Source organism: Solea senegalensis, linkage group LG3 (assembly GCF_019176455.1).
Source record: "Solea senegalensis isolate Sse05_10M linkage group LG3, IFAPA_SoseM_1, whole genome shotgun sequence".
NCBI lineage: Eukaryota > Metazoa > Chordata > Actinopteri > Pleuronectiformes > Soleidae > Solea > Solea senegalensis.
Genome location: NC_058023.1, coordinates 8,395,092 through 8,406,768, shown reverse-complemented (window position 1 = coordinate 8,406,768; position 11,677 = coordinate 8,395,092). Strand labels below are relative to the sequence as shown.

Sequence of the window (11,677 nt, the reverse complement as noted above, 5' to 3'; positions counted from 1 at the left end):
AGAAAACAATAGCGTGTGTGTGTGCAATTTTTAATCGCTACCACAAGAGGGCAGCATACTTTCATTTCTGACTCAATCACGATTCTATCCTTAACTAACAGTTGCCCTCTTATATGGGACACCATTAACATTTACTTGGAAAATAAATCGTAAATGATCACTTTACATGAAATGAAGACGAAATGCAATTTCACTTGTGCTGTTAAATAAATACAAGGAGAGTCCTGTATTTTGTGTATGAAATGGAGGAAACGTGCAGATTCAAGATTCTGTACCGAAACGTTTAGAAAACAACCCTTAACAAAGTGCTCAAGGGAGCATAAAAGAAAAGCTTTGAGAAGATACGAAAAAAGGTGCAATTTATAACATTTTCTAGGAATTTTGACAAATGTGTTTTCAAAAATAGTTGGAAAATATTCACATGGCCCTCATCCCCTTCCGTAGATAGCAATGCATTTCTTCCATAAACGATCTTTGATATTTCCGCTGCAGTGAGGAGAAACGGAAGTAGATCGGACTGAGACATTTCGCTCTATAGCAAGTTCCTTTCGTCGTCATCAGCAGCAGCATCAGCAGCAGCATCATCATCATCACATCATCAGCTCCGCCCCGCCTCGCGACAGGAATCCACCTCTGGCTGCTCCTCCTCCCTCCCGCCCCGCATCTGGCTGACTGTCACAGCAGCGCTGCCGCCGCTTGGTCCGGTGCTGCGGCGCGGTCGTTCTCTCGCCGGTACTCTTACGGAGTGGACGCTGAGCGGAGGGACCCACCATGTCGGAGGTGCGGAAATTCACAAAGAGGCTGAGCAAACCCGGGACAGCCGCGGAGGTCCGCCAGAGCGTGTCAGAGGCTGTGAGAGGCACCGTGGACCTGGTGGTACGTTATTACCGCCGTCTGTCTGTTTGTGTCTGTATCTGTCTTTCTGTCTGCGTTAGCATACCATGACAATGTTAGCTTGCTAACTCCACTCACCTCTTATTCGTATTTCGGGCATGAGGACACGCGTGTCCCCAAGAGCTGGACAATTAAATATTTTCATATCGTGAAAGCCATATTTTTTAAATCACAAAAGGCTACAATTCATTCCAAAGTGTGGCTTAAATTAACACATTTTCTGTATCATTGCAATGTCTAAAGTAAGGTCCTACAATTGTATGACTTGTCTTAAATTTAGCACAGTTATAGCTTTAGTGATGGTTGATCTATTATGACCTGTACCATTTAAAAAAAAGTAATTCATTCTCATTGAAGTTCTTGACCTTGCATTAGAATTGACTTTTTATAACATGGTGTAGACAGAAGCTTAACGTTAAGAAAAATTACAATTAGACATTTTTCTCATTATCTTCTCATGCATTCTTTCACATTTACCCATACACTCCTTGTTTATGCCTCAGTTTCCATTCACTGTTTGTCCCACCACACTCTTTCTTTAAACACAATCCTCCATGCTGTGTCAGTGCTGTCATGGCCGTGAATTTACCTCTCATGTGCTGTCTTGGTTTTCTAAATGAGCAGTGTTAGGACATGGTGTGTATGTGTGGGACATTGTCCACATGGTTGTTCTGTGTTGTGTGGCTCCTTTTGTGTGCAGCCTGCTGCCTGGCTGGAGGATGAGGAGGACTGTGCCAGTTAGACAGCTGCAGCATGGCTTCCCCCTTCTCCTTGCCTTGGAGCAGTGGTGGCCACATTGTGCAGAAAAAAGGAGCACCATAATCTCCATAAGTGACGTGGATTGCTATTGGCGCGTGTGCAAATCAGTAAATATGTTTTCATTGTTTGGATTCCCTTCATCTTCAAGAATGACTACCAGTGCTGGTGTCTGATTGCGGTTTTGTAGTAATGAGAAGGGATTAAACACAGTGGATTCTGGATTGAGATAAATAGCATGTAGGATTCTGCTGATGCAGCACTTGAGTGTGTATGTGAAATAATTTCCACTAAGTCAGGGGCGTGAGCAATTTTTGTGCATTGAAAAAGGACGCGGTGACATGGCCAAAAAAAGTAATCACAATAAACACTTTCAAATCAGCCGATATTTTTCATGATCATTGTAAATGTCAGATTATTAAAGACATATTTTTTTGTAGAACTTCTTATGGACAGAAAACATCAAACACAAATATTTCACACATGACAGTAACATATTACACACACACTTATAGTCTTTGTTATTTTTTCCTATTTAAGAAAGTTTTATCATGATATATTGTCATTAACAAGGCTGAATGATTTTTTTTGGACATTATTGCGATATTGTTTTAAGTTAAGATACAGTTCAGTTCAGTTCACATGAGATACCGTCAAAAGAATGCAAGGATGATGTTCATTATTTACTTTATTTATTTGCAGAACAATCTGAGAAAAGTAGAAGAATTCAATTGTAGCCATTGTAATTTGCCCGTTGCATTGTTTCAAATTGCAATTTTGAATTATTTCCCAGCCCTTCTTGAAAATTCAACTGTGAGGCTGCTAATATCTTGTTTTCAAGATGGTTTAACTGAAACCAGCTGATGACTCTCAAACACACTCTCATTATGTGACAATGACAAACTGCAGGTTTGACCCAAAAAAAACACAAGAGTCACTCATGTGTGTCTGTTTAAAGAGTGCGGCTGGATGTGTTTGTGCAAGAGATAAACTATTGTCCCCTTGGGATTGTGCTGCAGTCTTATGATGATCATCTACAGGGGTGTGACACTTAAGAGTTTTCCCAGCATTAATAATCTTGTGATGAGGTTGTGATTTCTACCACAGAAGTGCATGTGTGCGTGTATTTAGTCCTGTGTGTTCATGTTGTGTGTGTGTGATTCAGTGTAGCAGGTTTTGGCAACAGAGTAAATGGTTGGCTTGGTAACTGAGAACAAATGCTGTTTTGTGGAGAGTGCATGGCCCGCACTCCTCTCACATGGGGATTCCCTCAGGCGCTCTGTGACCGTACTTCCCCTGTGTCTTACTGATCGCCATAAAGTTGACACGTCTGAATCTCTTTATCCGTGCTCTTTGTAGATTCCTCAGATAACAAACATGTATTTTACATGTTTACAAGAAAAAATTTACATATGACATGGAACAAGAGAAGTATGTACGAAGTACCAGCTGTAGGTTAATTTGTGTCATGGGAATTTCCATTAGCTGATATGTAAGAGACTTCATTTACAGAAAGATTCATATAACCTGACCTAACGTGTAAATGGCGTCCTCAAATTACCTTACCTGAATTAAGTCATACTTCACATTATGACGACAAATGTGTGTCGTAATCAAATCTTAACTTCCTATTGGAATTTTCACAACAGTGAATATGATGTAGGCATGACTATTCATTAGACTCTAACATGCAAACAGGATCCAGTCCAGGACTGTGAGGACAATCATGGCTGTTTACAGTGGAGGTGGGGTGTTGAAACGATTCCCAGCTCTGTCAGTGTGGAATGTGATCAGAAAGATGGAATAACAAGTAAAACTGCAGTTAGAAGGTTTGGAGAAAGAGCAGCGTGAGCCTCCTGTTGGCTCTGGTGTAAGATGGAGGTTAATAACTGGAAGCCTGGCGAAACACTCATTAAAGGTTGGGTATCACCCCATGACCTCTTCCTCAGGCCAAGGCTACATCCATTTGAAATGGCATTAAAGGCCAGTGTGTAACACAAAGTTGTATACGGGTATCATTACTTTAAAATGAAAATCATTGGATAATTATTTTATAGGCTTAGAATAAGCCTTTTTTATGGCACTATGTGCTTTACAGAGGCCGTCATCTTGCACTGCCATGTGTCTACAGCAGCCCAAAGTGACAAATTAGTCAGAATCTGTGTTTAGTGTTGAAAGGAGAAGGTTATTATATATACATAAACAAAGAATAACAATTTATTTTCTGGTATACAAAGGCCACCCTACTTCTCTGACATGCTTGGGTTAAGGAAGGGCTGAGCTTCTGTTGTTACAGACTGCAGTCTCACCATTACTTGTGACTAATTACTACATACTGGACCTTTAAGCCATCAGTAATGTAATATTTTGATTTTTTTTAAATTTAATATTATTCATGTTAACGTCATGATCCAAATAATGTCTCATATTCTTGTAGACTAGTTAAAATATGTGGAATCGTGTCCGTGTGCACGTGATGGTCTTCTCCAAGCTTCAAATTCTTATACTGAAAAAGTCCATCTCTGTGTCAGTGATTAATGATCCATTTGTATATAAAAATGTTTGTGCACTCATGGGAGAGCTCACATAGCCCTTGTCTCGTGGAGTACTGTTTATGGATGACTTGTTACATGTTAGTTACTTATTCTGAGTTCAAACTCTTGTCTTGTCAGGACACAATTAAAACCAACATGGTTAAAAACATTAAGAATAGATTATGAGTCTGTCACGCTACAATCCTGATTCTAGATTTTGTTTTGCAACCCCTTATAATCTGATGGCCAGCACCAGCAGACACACACAGTAAAGAGGAAAAAGCTTAAGGCACGTATTATGAGCAGAATCTACAGTCAATGTGGAGATCATTAGACCTTGCGCAGACTTGTAGAGCTGCATATTTATATATTTTATTATATTTTCAATAAGTGAGGAACCTTTAAAGGGAGACAGATCAACTCGACACTAACCACGAGCAGGGGTAAAAATGTGGCGCAACACTGAAGCTTAAAAGGCTTTTTCACAGCGCTTGAACATTTGGAATTATCGTCAGATGCAGATGTAGCTAATTAGGTGCTGCACTGTATTGCAGTCACTGGTGGAGGAGAGCTGTCGTTAACATCATTAGTTCCACCTGTGCTCCCCCCACCCCACACACCTCAAGTGAAAATACAGTATGTGTCGTAAATAAAACTTTTGGGAACAGAATCGCTCTGATGCCAGTAAAACTATTAAGTTTCGGGTTAGCAAGAAATTCTTGAAAGAAAAGAAACACTTGTCGGGCAAATGGGTAAGCTGAATATCGTAAAGTGAGGACAATGTCAGTAACTTAAAAGTAACTGTGTGTGTTTCAACTTTGTCCTTGATAGGTCTTATAATTTGTTTCCTCTGTGTGGTTTTATCACCAATTATTGGAAAAAACTAGTCATGTAGCCGTGTACGTAACCACTGCTTTGAGATCACACTAGTATGCAGTTCATAGAAATGTGTTACACTGAGTCTAGTTCTTTCTTCCTGCTTCAACATGAAGTCCAGTGAAATAATTGATCTATTATATCATGTTTTGAGAATAGATTTGATTTTGGTGTGGGTTGCTTGGGTAGACGGGCAGAATGATGGTGCAGTGGTTTTCGCTGGTGCCTCACAGTGAGGAGGTTCTTGTGTTTTCTTTGGGTTCCTCAGCTTCTTCCCCCAGTTCCCAGTCTAGCCTAATGCAACCGTAGGGGAACTTTTTGCATTAAAATATCTAAAAAACAACAAGACTAATATTATATGTTTTTATTGAGATATATATAAATGTAGATATGTACACATCCCTGATGTAAAATAAACTTAATTCAGCAAGAAATCCAGTTCATTTAATACACTTTAATTTATATTTTTGGCCAGAAAGAAATATGTGTAAATGTGTGGCTGAACACATACACACAGACTGAAGTACTTACCCTAAGGTCAGCTTTGGGACATTTGCCTCATACTGTATGTGACTTACCTGCCAGTTTGTGTGTTCATGATGTGTGTGCACTCATCTGTTGTGTGCAAGTGTAAACAGTGCAAGCCAACATGATAAAATCCATCTGGACCTATTGCAGACTTGAGCACTTTACAAGTGCCGAACTGTAATGGGACACAGACATCTGGAAATGCACCTTCACTGGCATCATCATCATCATCTTCATCATAGCCCCCTGAAGGCTATGATGTGTGTGTGTGTGTGAGTGTTCCTTGGCCAGGTTCATAGCTAAGAGGAGAACGTGCGAGGCACAATGGCAGATTGTGACATGAAAAAAGATGGTTTAGTGCCTTGATTGCGTGCATCATATAGTTACACCCATGTGTTAGGTCATGTCCTCTCGTGTTTTAGTATCTTTTTCTCTAGGTTTCTCAATCATTGAAACTGTGGCCTCACAGCTGCCTCTATGTAATTCTTCTACTAGTTTCCTCTGTGAAAGTAGAACTTTCTCTCATCACTTTAACAAGCTTTCCTCGTTCTCTCTGTTTCTCTCTCTCTCTCTGTAATATGATCAGAGTGGTCGTCGAGCTACCATGTGCTGCTGAGCGGTTGCCTCTGACATGTAAAGCTGCGGTTCAGTTTGTTGCACATGACAGGAAGCAGAGCCACTGCCTAGGGTGCAGCAACAGCAGGAGCAGCACAGCAATGAGTAATGCTTTCAGCAGACACAGAGGTGTTGTGTCTTTCTGCTGGGTGTCTCATAAATAGTGATTCTGTATCTGAAAAACAAAATCATAGAGCATTTTAGAAACACACATGAGGAGTATTATTAGAGCATTGATGGTTTCATGGGGTTTCAAGTCAGGGTCTGGTGGAAAAACTTAAGAGAACATTTTGTGGAACTGGCTCATTTCAAATTCCTGGTTAGGGAAAAGGGGGAAGGGGAAACTTTCTTCCACTTACTGTTTTGTTCACAAACATAAGAATATTCAAGAATGATATTTACCCCCCTCCCCCCGCCCCCGAAATTATCATGTGCAGCCAAGTTCCAGGGGAGATGGTCCCAATGTTTACCAACATATCCCCATCTCTAGTTTAAGAGATGAGTATGAAAAGGAGGCAAAAGAAGAGTTGTCTGTCTCGAGTTAAAGAGAAGAAAGCCCAATAAAAGACAGCTTGTGAAACTTTTTTGTATTAATTGAATTATTTTATTGTTCGTGTAAACACCATTACAGTCACATTAGCTACATGGAAAAGATGGGAAACATCAGTACAATTTTAGTTTTATTCTTCCCTTCCCCCATGGTCTCGCTTCCCCGTCACTCCATTCAATCCCACACATGACTAGTCAAAAAGACCAACTGCTCAAACATGTGGAAAGGAAAAAAAAGAAGGACAGGAAAAGAAGAAAAGAGTAACATTTACAAAAAGAAAAATGAAATCAAATGATTAGATAAACAACCCAGATCAATCTCAATAGTGATAGTCTTGAAGGTCGTAATTAGGAAGGTCGCTCTATAACAAATGGTTAAAAAAAAACAGCAGCCAGCCTAGTACTTAACTTTATTACTGGCCTTTTTAACCACTTCAACAGGAAAACACAGCTCTGTGTCTCAGCTGCTCCACACTTTGATGGAAATTTGATGAATAGAAGCACAAGGTAGAAAAACCACTCTCTCATATTTTCCCAGCTGCAGGCACAGTTATGGTTTTTGAGCATCTTCTTCACTGAGCTTGCTCACTAAAGCAGCTCTCTGGCTTCCCTGCATGTATTACTGTATGTACCTTCAGACTCAGTGGCAGCGGCTCTATAATGTGGCACAGATATATGGTCTGATTTCTTCCCGACTAAGTCCAAACGGCTTGGTGTTTCTCAGCCAGCTCTTATTGGCTAAGCCTTTCATCACCGTTGTCTCTGCTTAGCCCAAGCTTAAAGTGGCACGTCCTCTGAAATTAATTCTGAATCTTTTCAAGTGGTTCAGCTTCATATGTGACGTCTGATCACGTGACCTAGTTGCGGAAAGCTATGTGTTAGCTGTTTTGAGACTAAACCACTTCTTTATGAAACTCAAAACAGGAAGTCATGATATTTAGGCAACACTTGTATCTGTTGTGTACTGTTTCATGATTTCATAAGCTTCTGTAAAGACACGGATTGCCATTTTATCCGACCTAATTCGCCCTTTCTGTATTTGCATTTTCGTATTTGTTTCTTCCTCCTCCGACTCCCACTTCTCTGAGCAACTGTTTCCTGCACCATGACAGCCCTCTGAACTTTGTGGTCAACTCTGATCTCATGTGGCTGGGGGGTGAGCCCTTGTTAACAGCTTCCAAAAAGCAAGTGCATGTGAATCATCCCTCCCTCAGCCACAGTGAAGAAACATTTTGATTATTCATTTGTATTCTGCCTTTCTTGTCCTCTCAGGAGCAGCCAAAGATAATCGAGCCACTGGATTATGAAGCTGTGGTTTTCCAGAGAAAGGCCCAGATCCACAGTGACCCCCACAGAGACCTGCTGCTCTGCCCTGTGGACGATGTCTCGGTGAGCCCCCCTCCCATCCTTTCACCACTGTGTCCTCTGGGACTGGCTTTAACCCAGGCTGTGTCCACCGTTACCATGAAGTCATAAACTGTGCAGTGAAGAGAACTGCCTTTAGAAAGCTGTTCAGACTGCATGAAATACAGGAGTAAAAGTTGCATAATACAGTGTACATAGATTTTTGTTAATACTTTATTTGTACTTTTAAATAATATACATGTCATTTTCTACAGAATGGAGACTAGGGTGTCAGAAAACTTTGCATCATGGCGTGATTCTTTATTCTTTGAAGCACTGTGTCAGTATTTCAGAAATATTCTTCACAATGGTTTTGTCTTGAATTTAAGCCTCCAACCTCTAGTTGGCAGTAGGCTTTCAGCCATTTAACTCTCTCCTTCTCCTTGCACTCCTCTTATTAGACAAATATAAAAAAAATTCGACAGTTTTTCTTAAAGTAGGCTGTTTTGAGGAAAAATGGTAATATTTCACCTTTATATAGTACAATATATCGCATCCTCACCCCTGTGTGGGGATATTTATCAAATCACAGACACCTGTGCTGCGATCTCCACATAAAAACAGCCACATACAGTAAGCACTCTTCCTGTAAACCTGTTTAAACTACAAAGAGTTGTAAAAATCATTTTGTAAAGAAAGGTTTCCTGTCATTAATCACTGTTCAGCCATAACACACACACAGTTATTTACGGCTCCACAGAGCCTGAGCAGTCAAACACAATCCAACCAGGTGCCGCTGTTCTTTATGTATTAGTGCCGTCTCACACACACACACACACACACATGGTTTTTATTTTGTAACACGTTTCACGCCACATCTATTTATCTGTTCATATCACGTGCCTTCTGTTTTCTCCCAGGCTCTCTATCGGCCTCCGTCACTCACTTTCTCTCAGCCTGTTGTTTTTGGATTCCTGCTCTGCCAGCATTTAAGAACGGTCACTGCAACAGTTTAAGTATATATGTCTCTTTCTGTGTGTGTGTGTGTGTATGTGTGCATGTAGGAGTCACAGCTGTCCAGGCAGAGGAGGACTGTTGTTCCCTCTGTACCCCAGAATGCTGAGCGGGAGGCCAGGAGTCTATTTGCAAAAGAGGTATTTGAATGCAGCCACCCCAATTTTTGACCCATTCAGACCTGGTATTAATGTCCACCCTCAGTTATCCAAAAGCATAAGGGCAAATTTCTGTTCACACCTGGTATTAAATTGCTCCCTGAAGGCATCTACCACGAGCACATAAGATCAAATTTGGTGTCCTCAGCTTTTATTCACATACACGCTGATGTCATGTCTGTTGGTAAGGAGAAAATTATGTTTTTAATAAGTCTAACTGTATAGATGTGTCTGCTGATGGTGTGTTTTTGTGTGTGGGTGAGTGCATGAGTGGCAAAGAGAGAGAAAAAAAAGAGACGAGGGGAACTCAAGTGACTCAAACCACATTCAGAGGTGGTTTGATTCACTTGAGTTCCCCTCGTCTCTTTCAGGATTCAGACCTGTATTTAGCACTTTCTGCCTATGGTCAGATCATTTAGGACGAATGTTAATACTAAAACCAAATAATATATTAATAGTTGATGTTACACTCTGCTCAATAAAAAACAGACATTAATTGTGATGAGTAAAACTCAAAATTAAACAAACATACTGTAAACGATGACGCGTGGATGACTTTAGAACAGTCCTCATTGCATTCATATTATGTTAAACAGTCACATGAGGCTCATAAAGAAACACAAACAACACAGGAGAGTGTTAACCACACGCTATACTCATGATATACTGTATGAGCAATGAAAAACAGACTCCCGTGGTATAATGTGAATGCAATGCTGCTCTGCCACACTATATCTGTGTTCCTCTGCCAGCTCTCATGACAATGATACAGCATAGTAACAACTGTCATAGGAATTGTTCAAACAAGCTCTGGCTTATTCAGCATCAGCTCAACAAAGATGCATTCATTTGGCCATAATTGAGAATTTCTGCTTTCAGTTTCACACCAAATAAAGTAATATGCACAATGCAAACCAGCTTGAGCATTAATGATTAGGAGTCACGGCATGGGTAAAGACTTCTGTGCTTTATGAGTTATTAAATTAAAGATATCATGGAACCAAGCAGTGTCGTCCTCACAGCTGGAGCAGAGAAGTGTGTGCACAACAGCATGTTATCCTTGAGTGTGTACTAATCCAGCTCTGTGTGTTGACCTGTTTGGCAGTGCATCAAGATGTACAACACCGACTGGCATGTAATCAACTACAAATACGAGGCTTACTCTGGTGATTTCCGCATGTTGCCAAGGTAAGACGGATGCAGATGGATTTAGAGATGCAGTTTGGATATATGGGAATTGTAGAGGTTAGGGCTCAGAGTTCCCAATCATTCAATATGTAACATGTACAAGAGTTTTAATGCTTGGTGACATCATGCAACATGTCAGTCACTTTTGTGCTGCATACCCGTGCAGCTCTGATGCTTCAGCAGAAAAGAGGACAATGCTGCGCTCGCACTGAAGTGACTGCACAGAAGTCAGCATGTTTGTCCTCCACAGCACAACAGGTGCAGCTGTTTGGATGCTGATAAGTCTTCTTAAGGAAATTATTTTTTTTATCACCGCAGCCTGCATTTCTAACAAGAATTGTAGAGAAGAAGACGTGCTGTATTTGGAACTACATTCTCCAAATACCTTTGGAGTTTCGTAGGAGAAAAAATATCGCAGTGACAGACATGGTGGATTTGAAGACATAGTATTAACATTTCTGCATTAAAACGTCGAAAAACAATAAGATTAATGTGTGTTGAGTGTCGTTACATTATTACTCCAATGTTTTCAACACTAAAACCTAGAAAATCCATGGAAAGATTTATTTCCATTGAAGGTACGAGACTGTTTCATTCATTTTGATCAGCTTTTAATGTCAACAAGGGATGGAAACAAGAAATAGAAACATTTTGCTTTTATTTTGAAATGGGTACAGGGCATGTTGTGTTTGTGACACACTGATGAGCTGTTCAGCAGAGCAGAGATTCATCAGCTGTAGTGAGGTGAATCATACTGAACTGATTGTTGTAACTGTTGTAAGCAATTCTGGAAAAAAAACGCTGTGAGGATCATTCTTTTATGTCCCTGATGCCATCAAACTAATACTGCAACTTAGCAATGAATTTGTCACATGCTTGATCAGATTACTAGAACTAACACTGAAAGTCCAGTCAGGAGGGTGATTTATTGAATGACGACCCCTTTCTCATCGCTTTTTTTTTCACAGCAAAGGCCTGAAGACAGACAAGCTGCCAGCTCACGTGTTTGAGATCGATGAAGACGCCAAAGATGAGGTGAGTGTTGTTAGACCACGGACATTGATCACTGCAGGAAGGATTTGTGGGGAATAGTTCTTCACTGACTGACCAGTAGCGCTACAGTCAAGACCTCACCAACCAAGAATCAAGCCCAATACACCATAAATCAGCTTAAAAACCTCTTGGTCCCCTAGATCAGAATAAGCATCAGCCCAGAAAATT

General features: G+C 40.5%; 1 protein-coding gene across 3 annotated transcripts in view; it reads left to right on the top strand.

Annotated features, from left to right (window-relative positions):
- The first annotated feature begins 618 nt into the window (after window positions 1–618).
- The window catches only part of dock11 (dedicator of cytokinesis 11), a 53,673-nt gene continuing 42,614 nt past the window's right edge, over window positions 619–11,677 (top strand). For 2 of the 3 annotated variants that reach the window (XM_044022193.1, XM_044022192.1), the window contains exons 1-5: window positions 621–876; window positions 8,025–8,141; window positions 9,161–9,250; window positions 10,374–10,456; window positions 11,425–11,491. In XM_044022193.1, the coding sequence (XP_043878128.1) occupies window positions 772–876; window positions 8,025–8,141; window positions 9,161–9,250; window positions 10,374–10,456; window positions 11,425–11,491 (462 nt within the window). In that variant the 5' untranslated portion in view covers window positions 621–771. Of the gene's footprint in view, window positions 877–8,024; window positions 8,142–9,160; window positions 9,251–10,373; window positions 10,457–11,424; window positions 11,492–11,677 lie in introns of all 3 variants that reach the window. The other variant, XM_044022195.1, reaches the window with a different exon arrangement.